Below are 24,426 nucleotides of genomic sequence, written 5' to 3'. Positions count from 1 at the left end.
TTTTAGAGAAATATTAGACGGAAGGATTTAAGGTTGCTACCCTTAACAATTGAACAATGTCTAAACTTTTTTTGTATTCATTGAGGAAAAAGTTACATGGATAAATGTAAGCTTGACACTTCTAGTAATTGAAAGATCTTTGAGATGCTTTTTTAGAGAAATATTAGACAGAAAGATTTAAGATTGCTACCCTCAACAATTGGAGTATGTTCCAAATTTTCTGTTCTTCGAAACAAGTATCAGATGGATTCCTGAGAGGATTGAAGTTTCCCGGCTCTAATAATTAGAAGACGCTCGATATCTTTTTTCTTTGAGGAAAGTATCAGGTGGAAGGATTCGTTGGTGGATTTAAGTTTGCTACTCGTAACAATTGGGGAAGTTTTGAGATTTTTTTTCTTCGAAGAGTGATTAATCGATTCTGTCTGAAGCCTGTACAGCGATTGAGAAAGTTTGGTCCGTGATCGACTAGACGAGTTTGGTGTCCATCGTCTTGTGTACGAATATAATAGATAAATAACTCGAAAATTCGACAGATTCCCGCTTCCAAACAATTTACAATAATTATCGACTGCAAGTATCTTCAAAAACACTCAAATTCGTTTGAAACTTCCACTCTAGTCCCCGAAGGAAGACAAAACGAAAAATTCTAAAGTTATCGACGTTCTTGTCGCGAGACGCCCGCCATACAGGACAAGAATCGTTTCGAAGGACGGAGAAAGAATAATTTCTCCGATATTGCGTGAAACGGAGCTATTCGAAAGCACCGTTCCCTTACCAATAAAGTATAACATACGGGCACTATTTTATATATTATTTGTGAAATTCTGACATTCGTGGAACTCTGTCCTCGACAGATGGAAAATGGTATTTCTTCGTGATGTTATCATTTTAAAAATACAAGATTCGTAGCGATCTACTGGTAAGTATTCCGGTTTAGTTGACCAGAGAACGAAAATATTATAAAACAATTTTTTAAAAAATTACGAAATTTCAAAGGATCCCTCCCGAGTGTTGCAATTTTCGTTTTAAACGGATCTTGAGTTCCCCGTTCCGAACGTTTTCATCGAGTATTTCGCACCGGGTCTGCGGTGTCGAGTATGTTAAAATAGCATTCGAATTTATATTTATATCGAGCGTATGAATGAAACCCCGGCATGAAATTTCTATGCATATTAAGGGAAGCCGCGTTTCGCGGCTTTCATTTGAATCGAAATTGAGGCTTTCACGTTCCGTTCAACTGAAATCGCGTTCGTTTAAACGAGAACGGTGAGCCTCCCACGCGCGATTTTTAATGAACCCGGAAACAGAAAGCGCGGCAAATGTTCCGTGAACACCGAAGACACTGGATTTTCATTTTCTCCATTTACACGTCATTATATTTCCCTTTTCCTCTACGAAATTTCATTTTCGTTTATCGTTACACCCGTATGTATCCCGAATTTCTATCCGTAATTCCGAGAACGTGTTACATTCTCGGTGGAAAATTATTTTCCATTTTCATTGCAATCGTTCGCAGTGGATTTCATTCTTTCTTTGAAAAACGATCGAAATATTTCGCTTCTCGACAAGTTTTCACTTCTCTCTTGGTTTAATTATTTAATTTTCATTATCTACAAACCTTTTCACAAAATTAACTACTTGGTAACACCTTCAGAAACAACATCTTCGATTTGGAAAGTATCCTCGGTTAATACCTCTTCCTATTATGCTCGATTAATTTTCGAAGGTTCTGGTAGTTATTTTTTTAAACAATCGCGCACCAAGACGAAACGTTCGTTTCGCAAAGACGCAGTTTCGAATTCGAAATGAAGGGGAAAAAAATCATGGAATACCGATGACTACGCCGTTACCGTGGACTAAACGTTCCAGTTTTTCCGGGGCTGGAAAAACCGATGGAAACTGATTACTCGAGGAGAAAATACGACGGGAAATCAATAGCGGAGCGATGCGTATAACACGCCCGGTCGTTTCGAACGAGTCCGACTCTTTTGACGTTTGAGACAGGGTCGTGCTCTGATATCCAGGACAAGAGGAAATCGCTTTCATTTCCAGCGAACAGCCGTACGGTGTTCCCCTTCAACGTGGCTGTACCAGCATCTCTTCGATAATACCGCGAGCAAATATGGGAATAAAGATGCATCCTGTTTTCGCCTACGTTTACGCGACGTAATTCTTCTTTATTACGCGAGCGTAATAAAGACTACGTTTTTACCGCAACCGCGGAGAACCAAACCGTGGTTTGAAAGCTTCACCCGATATTTTATGCGTACACTGTTGGTGGAAATTTTCCGATCTTCTCGATTGGTGAAAATGATTCGTGAATTTATCGAAATGGAGATTGAATTTTGCGTGCTTTTTCATGGCTAATTGTAGGTAGATGTAGTATAATATAAAATATTGTCAAAGTTATGATTGTAGTATCTTTATCGGTATCAATATTATAAAAATAATATCTAATCGTAGGTAGATGTAGTATAATAAAAAATATTATAAAAATTATGATTATAGTATCGATATTGATATCAATATTATAAGAATAACATCTAATCGTAGGTAGATGTAGTATAATACAAAATATTGTAAAAGTTATGATTGTAATATCTTTATTAGTATCAATATCATAAAAATGACATCTAATTGTAGGTAGATGTAGTATAATACAAAATATTATAAAAGTTATGATTGTAGTATCTTTATTAGTATCAATATTTTAAAAATAACGTCTAATCGTAGGTGGATGTAGTACAATACAAAATATTGTAAAAGTTATGATTGTAGTATCTTTATTGGTATCAATATTATAAAAATAACGTCTGATCGTAGGTAGATGTAGTATAATACAAAATATCGTAAAAGTTATGATTGTAATATCTTTATTGGTATCAATATTATAAAAACAACATCTAATCGTAGGTGGATGTAGTACAATACAAAATATTGTAAAAGTTATGATTGTAGTATCTTTATTGGTATCAATATTATAAAAATAACGTCTGATCGTAGGTAGATGTAGTATAATACAAAATATCGTAAAAGTTATGATTGTAATATCTTTATTGGTATCAATATTATAAAAACAACATCTAATCGTAAGTAGATGTAGTATAATACAATGTATTATGCAATGGTGCAAATGATTCGTGAATTTATTGAAATGGAGCTACAATTTTGCTTGCTTCTTAACATCTAATTATAGGTAGATGTAGCATAATAAAAAATATTATAAAGGTTATGATTATAATATCTTTATTGGTATTAATGATATAAAAACAAGTTAAAGAGTCTTTTTCATTAATGAACGAACCTGTACATTGTTCGAACGTTCCAATTGATCTAGAGACTCTATCGATTAATTTTGTTATTGTTGTTCGAGGCATATGTTTCCAAATACTATGTAATATTTCCCAAAGTTTTTTTTTTTTGGTACTGTTGTTTAATCCTTTTGTCCAAATGATCTCAAAGCAAATCAATAGGGTTTAGATCCGGTGATCGAGGCTATTTCATATTTTTTAATATCTCTTACTCTTATTTTTTTCGAACAAATCCTTTGCAAAATTTGAACATGTATTTTGGACATTTACTTACTAGGACCTCGTACTTTGAAACTGCACAATTGCATCGTGTATTGTCGCTTTTGGAATTTTCAATTGGACAGTTATCATTCACTCTGATTCTGCTTCGAAGTGCAAAGTGCATACAATGCACTTCGAATTGCAATATTCAATTCTTTAGATGTTCCCACTTCTTCGCGTTGCAAAAATAATTCTCTGAAAATTTTCTTTACTGTACTGACCTTTGTCACCGATTACTCGATATTTATACAAATTTTCCAAATAAAATATGACCTATACTATTCAAATAATTACCTTCAATTACTTAACCTAGATATTACCGAAATTTAGGTATCAATCGATAAAGCTTATTACTTTATCCTCGCTCGTACAGCTGAAATGTATTTACTCTATAAAATAATTCTAATTAAGGTTTGTGGTATTCCCGGACGTTACGAACAAATTATTATAACTTTCAGCCGTGTTAAAGCGTATTGATCCAAAAAAAGAAAGGTGGTCGGATACTTTCCACCAGCGGTGTATATTTTCAAAGTACGATGCATACATACTCGACCCGTTTATTTCAAATGATCAAATTGTATTATTACAATATCCGCGATACCGTGTATACCGTAGTAAACGCGATGTAAAATTTCGAAAAGTAAATTAGTTCAATTGCATTCTCCGTTAATTGTACGATACATCGTCGGGAAACAACGGTGGGAATTAATTCTTCGGTAAATGTACCGAATTGATGCAAATTCGATCTCTCGTACGGTTTCATCCCCCGGAGAAAGCGAGCGTCTGAATTTCATAACGAGATTGCTTTTAGCGCGAAATGGGGGATGCGAATCGTTCTTCTGTGCGCGCAACACTTGGAATTTTTTCGATATCAACGTCCCTGGAGACTTGTGAATCGATGAGAGACGTCGGGAAATATTTGTAATAATTAATACAACGTTACCGTTTCACGAGCTAAACACCCACGATACACGAGGAACACGAGGTAACATTGACAAATGTGTCGACGCTAAATTAACATACAATTTCGAAAAACGAGACGATGGATAAAATATTAAAATACACTTATGAAATATTCGCGTTTAAAATTCGAGTTACCGTATCCCGTCAGTTAGACTCCGTTCTCTTTCAATTGATCGAGCTTCGTGCAAGCAATTGATTAATCGATGCAACTTGTACAATTAAAATTAATTAAGCTACACGCGCAAGTAACGTACATTGGATCAAAGGTACTCTGTGTAAATACTTCTCCAAGTACGACTAGAATGTAAGGACACTTAAAATTTGCTTTTCTTTTTATGCACGATTATACAATACCGTAACTTGTCGTTGATTACCATCGATATTGAATTCGAACTCGTATTCGCTGTACGGTATCGAATATCGTTGATTAAAATACAGTATCGTACCCTGTCCCGGTATTTGTACTTAATAATCGGTTTCGTTGTTTCCCTTGTTGCAGGAACAAACCAAAAACATTCGCGTTCGACCACTGTTTCCACTCCTTGGACCCGGCCGCGGACAATTTCGCGAGTCAAGAGGTGGTGTTCGACGCCCTGGGCCGCGATATTTTGGACAATGCGTTTCAGGGTTACAACGCCTGCATTTTCGCTTACGGCCAAACCGGTAGGTTCACTTGTTTACGAAGGAAACGACCGAATTGTCGTTGATAAACGAGAATCGTTTATCAATAGAAAAACTAAGGAAACTGTGACTCGCGATAGTAGAATTCTAGTTGGAGATATTCCACGAGACCTTTGGTGTCTCTTGACTCAAAGGATTGAGATCTCATAAAGGAAAGGAGGAAAAGTAAAGGAGCGTGTCTGTAGCTTTATTAAATTATTCGAAGTTTTCCATACATGCTTACGCATTACGAAAGCTTTCAATGCTAAGAAACTATTCTAAGTTCGCAAGCCGATTAGCTCGGTATTACCCGTGCCGAACAATTGTTCGTCGCGGGTAATACCGATTACCAGGTCTCACCACGTGGAGGTTGCTGCGAATGGAGACCCGGAGAGAGATAGATGGAATCACAGTTCCATCGATCTCTCTCGTCGCGCGATACAAACGAAGTTACCAAACCGTGAGATGGAAGGAATCGAAGTTCCTTTCATCTCCTGGTTTAGTTCTGCCGAGCAATTACATTATGGAAAAATTAGGCAAAATTGGGAAGACGCGACGCGTACCGTGTAGTTGGTCCTACTAGGTCGATCCCGTTTCCCCTCGTTGGGCCCGATTGTCGAGTGAAATGCGCGACGCCTCCACTCCTCCTCAGAGGAGGAGTGCCCCGTTTCTCTCAACTCCGTGTCAGCACACGCAGACCGTGGACCCGACTGTTGAAGCTTTACGAAGAGAGGGTCTTATTCTGGAGGCTTCCGCAGGGACCGGCATGGATACCTGCCCCTGTGTTCACTTCATGTTCTCCCGAGAAGCGGACACACCTGGAGAGACGACGATCGACCGTTCGGACCACCTACACGGCCGGTCACTTGCTTATGCAACAAGCAGAGGTGGCCGGATTGTGGAACGAGGAAGCGAGCAAAAATAAGCTAAAGATTGGTAATTGCTCGGCAGATGACAGATATTTGTACACAATGGCCTTAAAACTAACTTACTCTAAACTTAAATAAAAATCCCACGATGGTTGCGACGAGAGTCCTTTTCGTTCTTCGTTCTTTGTTCTTCGATGTGCCTATCTAAGAGAAAGCTAAAGTCGAGGAATGATAGAAAATAGAAATGAAGTTGGTTAGGGATTAAATATAGTCGTGCAGTAACAAAGAAAATAAACATGGAAAAATAAGTACAAATTGAAATCGGAGAAGAAATAAAATAAATTGAACAAAGATAAAACTTGATTAAAAAAAGAAAGGATTAAGAGAGTAATAAGTACAGATATATGGGCACAAATGAAATAAATGAAACAAAGGAAAAAAATTGAAAAAAAAAGAAAATTAGAGATTGGTCGCCAGTACTGACCACCGCCTATCGGCGGTCAGTACCGGTTACCAAGAGGTCAACCATTGTCCATGGTGGTCCGTGGAGGGTCCAGATCCGTAAAATGGAGAGATCCGTCCAGCTCGGAGGCTCCCCGTGGAATGAAATTTTGAAAAACCGGGGGCTCCTTATATACCCACCGCAAGGTCACTTACGTTACTTCGATTGTCTTTGTTCGATCTAACCGAATATTTTAACAAATTCATGGGTTTTAAGCCATTATTTATACTAGGACATTGTCAATAATTGTATAAACTATGGTTCTACGACAATTGTTGATAATTATGATAAATAAACATTGTGATATTGCGAAATCTGGGAAGACGAACGGTTTTTGTGAATTTTTGTTCATTTCCGCGATTATTATTAACATTTACGCATGTTCTCAATATTAATCGAACAATGTGCATCTTATTTGTGCATTACAAATGATTAATTAACTTGTAGAAATTGATTTTGATCGAGATTCAAAGTAAAAACGTGTTTCGTAAAGTTTTGAAGCATGGAAAGTAATAATTGTTTGTTAGATACATTGATTTAACATTTGTTTAATTCTTACGATTTACGCAATACGCGTAGAAGTTTCCTGTATTATTTAAAAGAGCCGAAATTCAATTAATCACTTCTCTAGATAGAAAAATCATCGCGAAGAACACTTGTGAATCGATAATCGATACGTTCAGCCTTGACAACGTCTGTTCGACCTCAATGAAAAATTCCTTCACGAACAGAGAATATTTCAACGAAATCATATTTCGAGCCATTATTTGCAGTAGGATATTGTTAACAATTATTTCAATTACGGTCTTATATCAGTTGTTAACAATCATGATAAATGAACATTAATATATTGCGAAATTTGTGACAGTCGACGCTTTCGATGAATTTTTATTTCGAAACTCGATTATTCATAACATTACATTTCCAATATTAACGTTACAATACGCATCTCATTTATACATCGCAAATTATTAATTACCTTCGAGAAATTAATTTTGATCGAAATTCGAAGCGAAGGATGGTCCCGATAATTATTATTCCTACGATTGTTGACAGCTTGTAACATCGAGCTAATCGAGCCACGAATTTAGAACACTTTCTCAAAGTATATAGATATTTATAAGAATATTTTAATATAGAAAACTTTTGCGACGCGTAGGAACGTGTACGAAGCTTTCTATGATTTAATGAAATGTAGAAATATGTAAGTAACTTTTGTGCAGTCTAACGATCCAGTTGCAGGTAACACGAACTCCTTTCTTTTTCTCTTTCCTTTATCCAAACAATGAGACAAAGAAACAGATATTAAACTTTCGAGAGCGACTTCGATCATTCCCTCGGTCGTAATAAAACAAATTGGAGTAGATTCGCGTACGGTTGGAAATTGTTAACATTTTAACAAGGTGCTGGAACATATTGTTCCAACATTTTGGCCTTGATTCGACGACCTTCCGGGTAGCCACACCCACGTACTTCGCAGCTGATTAAACTCCCTTCACGCGGAACGTTTCCACGTGCTTTGATCAGCGTCTCGTTTCATTTGCATTGTATCAGCGTATCGGATTACGGATTTGTCACTTCGGTACTGGCATTGTGCGGTTTTTAAGTCTCTCTTTCCGATGGGATTATCATTACCGAATGAGCACGAGATTGTCGCTCGCTTATTCGCATCAGAATGCAATTATAATAATTTCCACGCGGAGCCTTAACGTTTCACATCGCTCGGACAGGGGGAAAAGAACAATCGTTTCGATACAAACGAACCTTTCGATTTCCTTTTGAAAATAGCGAGAAATCGATACGTAGGTATATTTTTAACCGAGGTTTAGAATTTAAAGAAACGACGCCGATCGTGGGTCACGTAGCGGTTAAAAATATCAAGGTTCGAGGTTAAGAAAAATAACACCCTCGATTAACATTCGAGAAATACCAACAACGACATCCCGTGATAACGGAAATTTATGTAACGCTCGGAGACCGTGGTGTAAAGACCTTTGAGAGACACGGGGGTACTGGAACGGAAAGGTTAAGGGTTAATTGTGTTTGAGGAAACGATGTTGCTCGGGGCTTGAGAAAAGTAATGGTAGAAATTCTGATAACGAAAATTTACGCGACACCGGGGACATTAACCGAGATTATGAAGGGAAGACCCTTCATTTCGGGAATGGGGAATTTATCCGCGTTGCGTACGATGTGGAGAATAATTAAGAGATATGTATCGACAACCTTTTGGAAATTCAATATCGTACAATTATTCTTAGAATTCAACGATTCGAGCGAAAGAATTCTCCAAGCAAGAATTCTAGAGTCGATGGAGAACGATTAACCGGGTACTAGCGAATTTAAAAAAGGGTGTTGAAAATCGGAACTCAAAATTCAACTATTCGATCGAAAGAATACTCTAGGCAAGAATTCTAGAATCGATGGAGAACGATTAACCGGGTACTCGCGAATTTAAAAAAAAAGGGTGTTGAAAATCGGAACTCAAAATTCAACTATTCGATCGAAAGAATACTCCAAGCAAGAATTCTAGAATCGATGGAGAACAATTAACCAGGTTCTCGTGAATTTAAAAAAAAAGGGTGTTGAAAATCGGAACTCAAAATTCAACCATTCGATGGAGAACGATTAACCGGGTACTCGCGAATTTAAAAAGTGTGTTGAAAATCGGAACTCAAAATTCAACAATTCGATCAAAAGAATTCTCTAGGCAGGAATTCTAGATTCAATGGAGAACGATTAACCGGGTACTCGCGAATTTAAGAAGAAAGGGTGTTGAAAATCGGAACTCAAAATTCAACGATTCGATCGAAAGAATACTCTAAGTAAGAATTCTAGATTCGATGGAGAACAATTAACCGGATACTAGCGAATTTAAAAAGGGTGTTGAAAATCGAAACTCAAAATTCAACGATTCGATCGAAAGAATTCTCTAAGTAAGAATTCTAGATTCGATGGAGAACGATTAACCGGGTATTAGTAAATTTAAAAAGAAGGGTGTTGAAAATTGGAACTCCAAATTCAACTATTCGATCAAAAGAATTCTCTAGGTAGGAATTCTAGATTCAATGGAGAACGATTAACCGGATACTAGCAAATTTAAAAAGTGTGTTGAAAATCGGAACTCAAAATTCAACGATTCGATGGAGAACGATTAACCGGGTACTCGCGAATTTAAAAAGTGTGTTGAAAATCGGAAATCAAAATTCAACAATTCGATCGAAAGAATTCTCTAGGCAGGAATTCTAGATTCAATGGAGAACGATTAACCGGGTACTCGCGAATTTAAGAAGAAAGGGTGTTGAAAATCGGAACTCAAAATTCAACGATTCGATCGAAAGAATTCTCTAAGCAGGAATTCTAGATTCAATAGAGAACGGCCGGGTACTGGCAAATTTTTAAAAAAAGGGTGTTGAAAATCGGAACTCAAAATTCAACAATTCGATGGAGAACGATTAACCGGGTACTCGCGAATTTAAAAAGTGTGTTGAAAATCGGAACTCAAAATTCAACAATTTGATCGAAAGAATACTCTAGGCAAGAATTCTAGATTCGATGGAGAACGATTAACCGGGTACTAGCGAATTTAAAAAAAAAAGGGTGTTGAAAATCGGAACTCAAAATTCAACGATTCGATCGAAAGAATTCTCTAAGCAGGAATTCTAGATTCAATAGAGAACGGCCGGGTACTGGCAAATTTTTAAAAAAAGGGTGTTGAAAATCGGAACTCAAAATTCAACAATTCGATGGAGAACGATTAACCGGATACTAGCGAATTTATAAAAGGTGTTGAAAATCGGAATTAAAAATTCAACGATTCGATCGAAAGAATTCTCTAGGCAAGAATTCTAGATTCAATGGAGAACGATTAACCGGGTACTCGCGAATTTAAGAAGAAAGGGTGTTGAAAATCGGAACTCAAAATTCAACGATTCGATCGAAAGAATTCTCTAAGCAGGAATTCTAGATTCAATAGAGAACGGCCGGGTACTGGCAAATTTTTAAAAAAAGGGTGTTGAAAATCGGAACTCAAAATTCAACAATTCGATGGAGAACGATTAACCGGATACTAGCGAATTTATAAAAGGTGTTGAAAATCGGAATTAAAAATTCAACGATTCGATCGAAAGAATTCTCTAGGCAAGAATTCTAGATTCAATGGAGAACGATTAACCGGGTACTCGCGAATTTAAGAAGAAAGGGTGTTGAAAATCGGAACTCAAAATTCAACGATTCGATCGAAAGAATACTCTAAGTAAGAATTCTAGATTCGATGGAGAACAATTAACCGGATACTTGCGAATTTAAAAAGTGTGTTGAAAATCGGAACTCAAAATTCAACGATTCGATGGAGAACGATTAACAGGGTACTCGCAAATTTAAAAAAAAAGGGTGTTAAAAATCGGAATTTCTACGTTAGGCTTTCTTAAATAAGACGTCGAGCAAGGAAACTGTAATATCTGTTCGATTCGATCGTGGAACAGGAACGAAGTGAGTAGAAAAGATCTGTAAAGCCTATCTGTCCGTTCCTATTCGCGTTCTTCGACACTTGTTTCTTCCGATAAGAGGCGAGCCATCGTCTTCCACCCCCGGCGCAATAACTATCCGCTCGAATGTAGCTTAACGCCGCGAATAACGCAATTAGAGAGGTCAACGCCGATAAACGTCCACGGTTGGATCTTACAACGAGACATTGACCTAAGCGACTCGACGACCAGTGTCGTCTCTCGTTGAACAACGATTCGCGTGTCACAACGGTTTCACGCGGAGAGGAGGGAAAAAAAGAAGGGAAAAAAATATAAAATCAGATTATGCACTTCTAAAGGCTCTCGGCATCTTCCCCGTGCACTTAGGTGCTCGCTTGCCTTCGACGAATCGGATTTAACCTTTCGTTTCGTCATCCTCTCAAGCGCTTAGAACGGGAGACTGCTGTTCGTGTCTTACAAGGAAATTGTAGGCGAGAATACGAAGCCTGTGAAAAGGGTTGAGAAAACAACTGTGTTTCTCGAGGGTTAACTGGGGAGTACTTTTTTCAAACTTCGTCGAAGGTATACCTCTGAAAGAGAAAAGAAACTTTTCGCATCTGAGATAGGTGGCAGGTTTAGAGCAACACGAGGAAGGTATGCTACAGTTGTTAATTAATTTTTATGGTTTAATTTCTACTTTGAAAATTTCATTTCGTGTCCTTTTTTTTGGAAGACACTCCCTTAGAATGAAAAAGAAACTTTGTACATTCGAGGTAGGTGGTAGGTTTAGAGCAACACGAGGAAGGTATGCTACAGTTGTTAATTAATTTTTATGGTTTAATTTCTACTTTGAAAATTTCATTTCGTGTCCTTTTTTTTTGGAAGACACTCCCTTAGAATGAAAAAGAAACTTTGTACATTCGAGGTAGGTGGTAGGTTTAGAGCAACACGAGGAAGGTATGCTACAATTGTTAATTAATTTTTATGACTTAATTTCTAAGTTAAAAATTTCATTTCGTGTCCTTTTTTTTGGAAGACACTCCCTTAGAATGAAAAAGAAACTTTGTACATTCGAGGTAGGTGGTAGGTTTAGAGCAACACGAGGAAGGTATGCTACAGTTGTTAATTAATTTTTATGACTTAATTTCTGCTTTGAAAATTTCATTTCGTGCCCTTCCTTTTCGAAGACACTCCCATAAAATAAAAAAGAAACTTTGTGCACTCGAGATAGATGGTAAATTTAGAGCAATACGAGGAAAGTATAGTACAGTTGTTAATTTTTATAACTTAATTTCTACGTTGAAAATTTCATTTCGTGTCCTTCTTTTTTTGGAAGACATTCCCTTAAAATAAAAAAGAAACTTTTCACATTTGCGATAGGTGATAGTTTTAGAGTAATACGAGAAAAGTATTCCATAGTTGTAGCACACTTTTTAATTAATACCCTTTAATTTTTATGACATAATTTCTATTTTGAAAATTTCATTTCGTGTCCTTCTTTTTTCGAAGACACTCCCTTAGAATAAAAAAAGAAATTTTGTACACTCGAGATAGATAATAAGTTTACAGCAACACTAGAAAAGTATAGTACAGTTGTTAATTTTTATAACTTAATTTCTACGTTGAAAATTTCATTTCGTGTCCTTCCTTTTTAAAAAACACTCCCTTAAAATAAAAAAGAAACTTTGTACACTCGGAATAGATGGTTACTATTTTGAAAATTTCATTTCGTGTTTTTCCTTTTTACAAAGACACTCCCATAAAATAAAAAAGAAACTTTGTACACTCGAGATAGTTTCAAAATGATAAAAGAAAACTATGCTACAGTTATCGTCTAATTTTTATTACTCCACACCGAACAATTTCTTCGCCCCCTCTCCATTTCATAAACAACCCCCAATTTGAAAAACACAGATATAGATGTTTCGTGCTTCCTCGATGGCTTCTCCTCGACCCTCAGCGTTCCAAGTTATCTTTCTGAATTCAAACAGCCCGATCGGAGTTACTTTCTCAAACACGTTATTACATTTTTTTTTTCCCCCTTCTAAACGATATTCGCGGCGTCCCGAAGGAAATACATTAAGCTCTGTTGCGACGCTATCGGTAGGATGCATCTTTCGAATGTTTACTCGGTCTGGAAAAAGTCGCGTTCAGGGCAAATTAATTTGCATAGATCGAGGCTAAACGGTGGAAATATCGCGAGAAATAAATTCTCCCGAGGAAAGAGAAACGCCTCTTATCGGAACGAGTGTACCCGTAGCTGTCCCCCTCTGTCTCCCCCCTGTACCTCCCTTTCCCAACTAACTTGGTCGAATAAGCAGCGAACAGTCCGCGTCGATAACGGCGACCTCTTTGCGAGATAAGGAAATATCTCACGGTGGTATTTCGCGTTCGTAATTTACCCCTGTTGTTCACCAAGGGGATGGGGCTCGATTAATTTTCAAGGGTCCGGGAAATCGTACACGATGATGGGAAGCGGCGAGAACAAGGGCATCATACCGAGACTGTGCGACAACCTGTTCGACATGATCGCGAAGCAACAGAGCTCGGAGCTCAGCTACAAGGTCGAAGTCTCGTACATGGAGATTTACAACGAGAAGGTGCACGACCTGCTGGATCCGAAGCCTAACAAACACTCGCTCAAAGTCAGGGAACACAATGTCCTGGGGCCGTACGTCGACGGGCTCAGTCAACTCGCCGTCACATCATTCCAGGTAACGAAACGACTGACTTCTTTTCTCATTTCTCGTAGTTCTTGGTTGCTTTAAGTCAGGGCTGACCAACCCTTCTTTAAACTTCAAACCTCAAGAGGTGTGATACACAAATTGAAAGAAGAATTTGGGAAATATTTTGGGCAATTTTCTGCTATTGTAATGGTGAAGAAATTTGGGAAATATTTTGGGTAATTTTCTTCTATTTTGTAATTGTGAAGAAAATTCAGAAATATTTTGAGTAATTTTCTATTTTGTAAAGGTGAAGAAATGTAGAAAATATTTTAGGTAATTTTCTATTTTGTAAAGGTAAAGAAATATAGAAAATATTTTAGGTAATTTTCTGTTTTGTAAAGGTGAAGAAATGTGGGAAATATTTTAGGTAATTTTCTATTTTGTAACGGTGAAGAAATTTGAGAAATATTTTGGGTAATTTTCTTCTATTTTGTAACGGTGAAGAAAATTCAGCAATATTTTGAGTAATTTTCTATTTTGTAAAGGTGAAGAAATGTAGAAAATATTTTAGGTAATTTTCTATTTTGCAAAGGTAAAGAAATTTAGGAAATATTTTGAATAATTTTCTATTTTGTAACGGTGAAGAAATTTGGGAAATATTTTAAATAATTTTCTATTTTGTAATGGTGAAACAATTTGGGAAATATGTTGAATAATGTTCCATTTTGTAACGGTGAAAAAATTTGGGGAATATTTTGGGTAATGTTCCATTTCGTAATGGTGAAACAATTTGGGAAATATTTTGTGTAATGTTCAATTTTGTAACGGTGAAGAAATTTAATAGAAATATTGGCTAATATTTAATTTTCAGCAGTAAAGGAATTTAGTACATATATTGGGTAATATTTAATTTCTAGTGGCGAAGAAATGTAATAAAAATATGTAATTTCTGGCAGTGAAAAATTTGATTAAAAATATCGGGTAATGCTTCATTTCTAGTGGTAAAGAAATTTATTAAAATATTGGGTAATATTTCATTTCTATCAGGGAAGAAATTTATTAAAAATATTCCATATTTTACTTTCAGCGGTTGGTAAATTATTAGGAAAACACTACGATGAAAGAATAAACAAAAATTACGATACTTATAGAAGATAGGAAATACGAGGAAAATGTCTCGTAACGAATATAAATAGATCGTTGTAAAATTTTGAGCAGGACGAACATATTCTTCATCGAGGTCTGTACATTTGTTGCAAAATATCTTTAATTAATGTTCACATTTAAAGAACTTCTATTTTATTCAAAGTTTGTATCTCGATTAATTGTATTTATAATTCAACCCCACAAAACACAACCACGTCTTTTCGAGTTGTTTTCGGACAATTTAAGAGTATCGATCAAATATGAAAGACAAAAGAACCACCAAACATTGGATCGCGATTTAAATTTTACTTATTTTCATCGCCTATTCGATTTATACATCGTGTTCGAATTCGTTATAGCATTGAATGTATTACCGATCGGTAAATTCATTTGAGCCGGTGAATCCCCTATTTTGAGCGGTATATAATTCACGGCGTTGATCCTTTATCGGACATTTATCGAAAGGTATCGTTTATCAATCGTCAATGACGACCACTGTCCTTGTGTATCCTATACAGTGAAGACTGCACCGTTCCTCCTTTATTTATCACTTGTTTTGACTGGTAACTGGCTCGGTTCCAAAGTGAAACCGTTATGATCAATATCTGTCGTTGCAGTGCTTCATCAATTTAATTTCCGTAACGGTACAGCTATTCGCCGTAACTGTCAGAAAGGAACAGTTTGTAACTAGAAATCCAAACGCGAATACCAATGATTCTGAATTTATTAATAATATTGAAAAAATGTAACAAGAGAAAGAGAGAGAAAAAGAGAAAGAGAAATACAAGCTGTAAAATGTTGTGTATTGTATATTCTCTGTTAAAAAAAAAACAGAACGAAAGATAAAATTCATGATTAATCGTATCTCGATATTGCTAAACTTTTTGTAACAAATTTCCAATTTGTAATAAATTTCCAATTTGTAACGAATTTCCAATTTGTAACGAATTTCCAATTTATAACGAATTTCCGATTTGTAATGAATTTCCAATTTATAACGAATTAATTTCCAATTTATAACGACTTAATTTCCAATTTATAACGAATTAATTTCCAATTTATAACGAATTTCCAATTTATAACGAATTTCCAATTTATAACGAATTTCCAATTTATAACGAATTTCCAATTTATAATGAATTTCCAATTTATAAGAAATTTCCAATTTGTAACGAATTAATTTCCAATTTATAACGAATTAATTTCCAATTTATAACAAATTTCCAATTTATAACGAATTTCCAATTTATAACGAATTTCCAATTTATAACGAAATTACAATTTATAACCAATTTCCAATTTATAACGAATTTCCAATTTATAACGAATTAATTTCCAATTTATAACGAATTTCCGATTTATAACGAATTTCCAATTTATAACGAATTTCCAATTTATAATGAATTTCCAATTTATAAGAAATTTCCAATTTGTAACGAATTAATTTCCAATTTATAACGAATTAATTTCCAATTTATAACGAATTTCCAATTTATAACCAATTTCCAATTTATAACGAATTAATTTCCAATTTATAACAAATTTCCAATTTATAACAAATTTCCAATTTATAACGAATTTCCAATTTATAACAAAATTACAATTTATAACAAATTTCCAATTTATAACGAATTTCCAATTTATAACAAATTTCCAATTTATAACAAATTTCCAATTTATAACAAATTTCCAATTTATAACGAATTTCCAATTTATAAGAAATTTCCAATTTATAACTAATTAATTTCCAATTTATAACAAATTTCCAATTTATAACAAATTTTCAATTTATATCAAATTTCCAATTCATAACAAATTTACAGTAAATGCTTTCCAACTTGCTGCGATATTCGCATCTAACGACTGTTTCTTTATTATTTTCTTTTTTTCTTTTTTAATCAACGTGACAATTGTTTCTATTAATCGTACAGCTTAACAAATTGATCGAACCGTCGCGATCGTGATCGATCTAAATCAAACGACTAATACTGGATCGTTCAGCCGACGTACGAACATTAAACGGACGAAGGTAATGATACACGATCCTTTCAGAAAGTAAAATCAGGTCGTTTTACATACGGCGAAGGCAGTGGCTGCCTCTTTTATGCAACAAACACGTTTCGTGCATACCAGTAACGCGTGATAAGTTTCAATTTGCTCTGTCCAGTGTTAACTCGGATAGTGGCCTTTCATTCTTTCGCCTCCATTGTATTACCAGAAACATTTTTCTCGCGAAAAACTGAGCTTCTTGGCCCCCATCTATCTCCGCAGGACCACGATAACTATTAATACCCTTACGTTTCGTTGTAATTCCATCGCCTCGTCTACTTTTCATTTTTATTTATTTCTTCTTCTTTTTTTCTATTCTCAAGAGCGTGCTCTAGAAACTAATTGACATCGTTAAATGTGATCTCTTATTCTCCGATACAATCGAATGAATTCGATTTAAAGAAAGTTCCTTTTTTGCATTTTTTTATCATCGTTACCACTGATATTCAATATATTAAATGTTTATTATTTTTATCGTCGGATTGGTTATTACCTTGTTAGAATTCTAGAATACATACTATTCGATGTACTTGTTCAGTAAGTTTTATCATGTTTTCTAAAATACTATGACACTTCAACTTTGAACAATTGTAAATATACGAATGAATCGACAGATCTATATAAAACTTCACACATGTTCATCGAACAGTAGTACCATTTTTATAAACATAAAATGACCGAATTTAATAGCTCAATTTCTTATCGAACGACGAAACTTATCCTGTTAAGTTACTATAATACCGAAACAATTCAATTTTCCAATGATTTCGAGCTGCGTAGCTCATTTCGAGATTCAATGTCTTATCGTACAGTTTCTTCGGATAATCTATTAACCATCGACCAACGTAACTCGGCATAATGTCCTTGTTTACTAGTACCGAGTGATCCTACAATCTGGGACAAGAGATATCTCTTTTCTAGTCGCGCATAGAAAAGAAAATAGGCACGGGGGAAAAATTAAATTAATTTAAGGAGATCCTACTTTCTATGTCTCCATTCTTTTCTAATGCAATCGTGAATTTCTATTTCCCGTAATTCCACACGCAAACGTATCAATCGTGCATTAATCCATCGACAATGAAAAATTATAATCAGGCTCGCGAGAGCTTGCCTCTTTCGAATTAATCAAATGAGGCATTAACATTGAGAATTTATTCCATTCAACGATCACGGCTTTAAGAACGTGGTAACATTGACAATGTATCGATCTCGCGTCGATTTCGTTTCGCAAACTCGTGTAAAATTGACGAGCATTAATAATACAAATCCTCGAAAAGAAGTTGGTAAAATTTTGAAAGAGAACGTGGAAAGTTGTACCACCTTAATTCGATCGTTTCCTCTACGATTTACGTACAACTGTAATTTTTCCTATAATTTAAAAAGATTGGTAAAATTTCTCAGATCGTGGAAAATATTATTTTATATCGTTCACTTTCTTTCACCACGATTCAAGTACAACGATCATTTGTCCAAGCAATGATATAACCCCATGGAAAGTATTATCTAATATTGTTCAGTTTCTTTCTCTACGATTTACTTACAATTATAATTTTTTCAATATTATAACCCCTCGAAAAAAATTAGTAAAATTTTCAAGAATATCATGGAAAGTATTATCTTAAATTGTTCATTTTCTTTCCTTACGATTTACTTATAATTATCATTTTTTCAATGTTATAACCCCTCGAAAGAAAGTTAATAAAATTTTCAAGAATGTTATGGAAAGTATTATCTTAAATTGTTCACTTTCTTTCTGTACAATTTACTTACAATTATAATTTTCCCAATATTATAACGACTCGAAAGAAAGTTAAAATTGTCAAGAATGTCATGGAAAGTATTTCCTTAAACCGTTCACTTACAATGATAATTTTTCCAATAATATAACCTCTCGAAAGAAAGTTAATAAAATTTTCGAAAATGTCATGGAAAGTATTATTTTAAACCGTTCAGTTTCTTTCTCTACGATTTACTTACAATTATAATTTTTCCAATATTATAACCCCTCGAAAGCAAGTCAGTAAAATTTTCAAAGAGGTCATCGAAAGTAATTTCTTAAACCGTTCACTTACAATTATAATTTTTCCAATTATATAACCCCTAGAAAAGAAATTGGTAAAATTTTCAAGGAGGTCATGGAAAGTATTATTTTAAATCATTCACTTTCTTTCTTTACGATTTACTTACAATGATAATTTTTCCACTAATATAACCCCTCGAAAAAAAATTAGTACAATTTTCAAGAATGTCATGGAAACTATTGCCTTAAACCGTTCACTTTCTTTCTCTACGATTTACTTACAATGATATTTTTTCCACTAATATAACCCCTCGAAAAAAAATTAGTACAATTTTCAAGAATGTCGTGGAAACTATTACCTTAAACCGTTCACTCTCCTTCAACGCGATTCAACACTCAACGACGACTTGTCCGAGATTCTAGTATCGCCCTGTACAACCGTTGGAGGAAGAAGACAGTATTAAAACCGTCGACAATTTCGCAGGATATTGACAATCTGATGGCGGAGGGCAACAAATCGAGGACGGTGGCGGCGACGAACATGAACTCGGAGAGCTCACGGTCGCACGCGGTGTTCTCCGTGATCCTCACGCAAACGTTGACCGACACGAAAAGCGGCGTCAGCGGGGAGAAAGTCTCTCGAATGAGCTTGGTGGATTTAGCAGGGAGCGAAAGGGCTGTGAAAACTGGGGCAGTGGGCGATAGGCTTAAAGAAGGAAGCAATATAAACAAGTAAAGACGCTCGTTTCTTTTCATAAACCGCGCGATCTCTGGTCCAGTCCATTTTACGCGTTACCATCAACGGTCTTAGATTCAATCGTATGTTCTATCTTCGGATACTCGGGACACAATCGTCGTTTCTCGATCGACACCCTTTTCGAAAGGGTTAATCGAATTTACTCAACATTCGTTCGATCGTTATCTGTCGCGAACCGAGTCGCGATACGTCGATAAACACTGATCGATCACGAGACACAAGAAACGGTTCCAAATATTTTCAGATCCCTAACGACGTTGGGTCTAGTCATTTCGAAGCTGGCGGATCAGAATTCCGGAAGTAATAAGAATAAGGACAAATTCGTGCCGTACAGAGACTCCGTGTTGACGTGGCTATTAAAGGTATTGTGCGATCTCGATTATTCCGTACTCGCGTTAAAATTTCTTTAAAAAACCGATCGAAGAGTCGTTGCGTCGTTTTAACGTGTCTGGGTTTCGTTTTCGAGATACGAGGGTAGAGAAATTTTTGGCGCGCGCGACGTCGTTTACACCGATTTGAATCTTCGATTACTCGTATCTCGAGAACGAAACCTCGTACTGGAAAACGATGAAGGATCTTTCGGTATATTTTTTCGCGAGGAATCTGCATGCTACGATACTTGAATTTATCACTCTTTCAAACGTGCGTATACGCCTTGTAAATAACAGTTAGACTGGTTCGAGTTTGAAAAAGAAGTCGATGTAAAATTTGTTTAAAGAGATGTGCAAATTTCGTTAAACAGCGGTGGAGAAAGTCACGATTCGTTACAGTTCGCTGGAAGAAATCGATGAAAAGTTATCGTTGATTTCCAGCTTCTGGGATCCCCTCGTTTCTAGATACATTGTGTTTCGACTTTAGGACAACCTTGGCGGAAACAGTAAAACCGTGATGGTAGCCACTGTATCTCCCGCGGCGGACAATTACGAGGAAACGCTTTCCACCCTCCGATACGCGGACAGAGCGAAGAGGATCGTTAATCACGCGGTGGTCAACGAGGATCCAAACGCAAGAATTATTCGGGAACTGAGGCAGGAAGTGGAAACGCTGAAGGAGATGCTCTTGCACGCAACTGTAAGATTTAAGTTTCGCGGCAGCGCCAGCGCAAATTAAAATGGCGAACAAATTGAATCGTTGGAGTAATCTCGAACGTCGATCTTTGCTTTAGGATCTATCGAATGTTTCATAAATTGTTTCAATGAAAGATTCGTCTCAATGTGAAAGTGAAGATCGCGAAGGGTAGACGTTGAAATCGAGACACGAGAGAAAATTAAAGTCTTTTTTCCTAAAAATAAGTTTGAGACAGTTGATGAAAGTTTGAGCTGCTAGGACGATGAGAAATCATTTCTTAGACTCACCAATTAGGTAGTAGCAGAGAAGGAATAGAATCTTTAGAGTAATGTCGAACAACGTCAACCTTTATCGAATCTTTGGTAAATTATTTCAATGAAAAATTCACCCCAAATGAAGATCGTGAAGGGTAGTCGTTGTAATCGAGACACGAGAGAAAATTAAAGTCGTTTTTCCTAAAAATAAGTTTGAGACAGTTGATGAAAGTTTGAGCTGCTAGGACGATGAGAAATCATTTCTTAGACTCACCAGTTAGCTAGTGACAGGAGAACGAATAGAATCTTTGGAGTAATGTCGAACAACGTCAACCTTTATCGAATCTTTGGTAAATTATTTCAATGAAAAATTCACCCCAAATAAAGATCGCGAAGGATAGACATCGAAATCGAGACACGAGAGAAAATTAAAGTCTCTTTTCCTAAAAAAAAAAAGGTTTGTTACAATGGACGAAAGTTTGAGCTGCTAAGACGATGAGAAATCATTTCTTCGACTCACCAGTTAGCCAGTGACAAAGTTTCGAGCGCTCAAAGAACGAAAGTTGTAAATTAATTGTAGCAGTTCCCCGCTCGGTGAATGGTGGCCGTCGAAAACCGATCCTCGCCACTCTATCGATCCTAGAGTCTGAGCCCTGTTGATTCTACTTTCGACAGGATTAATGGGACACAACGAGCGTGGCAAATGATCGAGTTTCACGGCGGTTACCGAAGCCCGTTGAACACGAGAAGTTATCGGTGCCCTTCCACGTTTGTTCCCGGTTGTTTCCTCGTTTAATTCTATTTTCGTTCCGTGAAAAGGGGCAGGGATCGATCGTGGGCCAACAACGCACAGACATAACGGAGAAACTGTCCGAGTCGGAACGATTAATGAAGGAGATGTCGCAGACATGGGAGGAGAAGCTCGTGAAGACCGAGAGGCTGCAACACGAAAGGCAACAGGCCCTGGAGAAAATGGGGATCAGTGTACAGGCTTCCGGTATACAAGTCGAGAAGAACAAGTACTATCTCGTTAATCTGAACGACGATCCGAGCTTGAACGAGTTGTTGGTATACTATCTGAAAGTACGTAAGGCGTAACGAGAGACTGAACGAATCCTTTTAACGTGAACCCAAGTTGAACTCGTCTAACGTTGTTCAACGCGCGTTGAATGATTCAGGAAAGAACGTTGGTCGGTGGTCGTTCGGCGAAAACGGAACAGGACATCCAACTCCACGGACTGGGCATCCTACCCGAGCATTGCGTGATCACGATAGAGGAGTCCGGTCTCTACATGACGCCGTTGAACGGTGCTAGGTGTTTTGTGAACGGTACACAGGTAGTGGAAAAAACACCGTTGCTGCACGGCGACAGAATCGTCTGGGGAAATCATCATTTCTTCCGGGTGAACTGTCCCAGGAGCGCAACAGGTACGTACGCTCGCACGGCGCCCGCTTATATTGAATTTTAAAAACCACCTTATCGGGATTATCCGCGGGGAACCGTTCTGTTTCTGCTCGCAGCGATTAACAGCGAGCCGCAGACGCCCGCGCAGAATATCGATTACAACTTCGCGAGGGAAGAACTGATGCTCAACGAGCTGTCCAACGACCCGATACAAAGGGCCATCGCGCGATTGGAGAAACAACACGAGGAAGACAAACAGGTACGGTAGACTTCGGCCACTTGGGTTCGTTCGATGATACGGGACCATTTGTACGGGGATTCGACGATGTAAATGTACCAGGGTGTGAGACCTTTGCTGGGGAATCTTTGAGGGTAGAGGGAGCGAGTTACCGGGTTGGGTATGTTCGAATGATAAAACTTCGTGGTGTGATTGACGAAACGATGACGACGATTTAACGGTGGCTCTGATACGGGTCTCTTCCGACCCAGAGATTCGTACACCTTTCAATTATACCATTGGTACGGTTTTTCGTGGGAATGAAGAAAAATGTGGTGAAACAATGGGGCTTCTGTTCGAAATACGAGCTTCTGCGAGCTGGGGTCAAAGTACGGGTCTTTCTCGACCCAAAGTGTACGAAGTATTCGTACCGCGTGGATTGAAGAGAGATTTTTAAACTACCTTTATGGAACTACCACGCGGTCTCGCAACTTTTGGTACGGTAGCCTCAGGTAGCTGACGTAACGGTTTCTTTGTTCGAAGGTTGCCCTGGAGAAGCAGAGGCAAGAGTACGAGCGTCAGTTTCAACAACTTCGTAACATTTTGTCCCCGTCGACGCCGTATCCACCCTACGTACCGTACGACCCCTTGAGGGGCAGTCAAAGCGGAAAACTGCCAGCCTGTACACCGACCACGCAAATGCGCGTGGAGAAATGGGCCCAAGAGAGGGACGAGATGTTCAAGCGAAGCTTAGGTCAATTAAAGGCGGACATACTGAAGGCGAACGCGTTGGTTCAGGAGGCGAATTTCTTGGCGGAGGAGATGGGGAAGCAAACGAAATTTAGCGTGACCCTGCAAATCCCGCCGAACAATTTGAGTCCGAATAGAAAGGTAAGAACGCGAGCGCGAGAACAACGACGAGTTCATGCAATGAGTTCTAACCCTTGGCGAGGCGCGCGACGTTCGCTGTGTGGAACAATCGTCCGGCAAAATTAGTTGGTCGCTCGAGGCTAGCGAGCCCTGTCCCCCACCATTTCGGCCACGCCCACCGTACCGGTTGACCACGCCCGGCGCACCGTTTGCCCACGCCCGGCGCACCGCTTGATTACGCCCACTGCGCTCTCCAGCCACGCCTACTGTAACCTTTCGCCGGCCCGCTGATCTGTTTTTCGTCCGTTCGCGCATTTCCGTGCGCACACTTGCTCCCCCTTGATCGGAGAGGGGTAAACCCGTGTAGAAGTAGGAGTAGCCCTCGACGGTCAGAAAGGTAGCCTTGGGCGTTTGTTTAATTCTTGTTCAACTACCATTACAAATGCAACGGATAATTAAATAACGGAGAACGAACAGTACTGTCCATGGTACAGCCACTGTAGACTAAACCCAAGAAATCGAACGTCCGCGCGAAGTTACGAACGCAACAACGCAAAACGCTACAGTGGCGTAAGAACTTAAAATTAAAATATCTCTCGATGCAACAACGTACTTTGCAAAAACACTACACTTTAACGCACCAATGTCACGCGAGTTCGTGCGCCTATTCAAGGGTTAACCGATTCATCTTTGTGAATCGTCCATACAATTAAAAGAAACTTAAGGACACCTTACATCAACGATTGTTACATTATTGTTTGAATATCATTTCTATGTATTCGTTATTATTTCTATTATTTTAAATATCATTTCTGTACGTTCGTTATTATTTCTAATTTCTAACTTCGTCGTTTTAAGTTACTTTTTTATCGATTTTGTGCCGTTTCAGTTCCCCTTTGTTCAGTTTATTTATTTTTCTTCGTTTTGCTTTCGCACTCTCCG

The 24,426-nt window shown here is 37.4% G+C and overlaps 1 protein-coding gene across 9 annotated transcripts in view; it reads left to right on the top strand.

Annotated features, from left to right (window-relative positions):
- The window catches only part of LOC143154719 (kinesin-like protein KIF13A), a 201,053-nt gene that overhangs the window by 163,743 nt on the left and 12,884 nt on the right, over positions 1 to 24,426 (top strand). For all 9 annotated transcript variants that reach the window (XM_076326670.1, XM_076326674.1, XM_076326668.1 and 6 more), the window contains exons 3-11: positions 5,035 to 5,198; positions 13,478 to 13,746; positions 19,398 to 19,645; positions 19,915 to 20,032; positions 20,529 to 20,741; positions 21,812 to 22,075; positions 22,171 to 22,420; positions 22,514 to 22,656; positions 23,158 to 23,505. In XM_076326670.1, coding sequence (XP_076182785.1) covers positions 5,035 to 5,198; positions 13,478 to 13,746; positions 19,398 to 19,645; positions 19,915 to 20,032; positions 20,529 to 20,741; positions 21,812 to 22,075; positions 22,171 to 22,420; positions 22,514 to 22,656; positions 23,158 to 23,505 — 2,017 coding nt within the window. The remainder of the gene's footprint in view (positions 1 to 5,034; positions 5,199 to 13,477; positions 13,747 to 19,397; positions 19,646 to 19,914; positions 20,033 to 20,528; positions 20,742 to 21,811; positions 22,076 to 22,170; positions 22,421 to 22,513; positions 22,657 to 23,157; positions 23,506 to 24,426) is intronic.

This window comes from Ptiloglossa arizonensis, chromosome 1 (genome assembly GCF_051014685.1).
Source record: "Ptiloglossa arizonensis isolate GNS036 chromosome 1, iyPtiAriz1_principal, whole genome shotgun sequence".
NCBI lineage: Eukaryota > Metazoa > Arthropoda > Insecta > Hymenoptera > Colletidae > Ptiloglossa > Ptiloglossa arizonensis.
The sequence above is the reverse complement of the archived record's forward strand: the minus strand, read 5'-3'. Positions and strand labels throughout refer to the sequence as shown.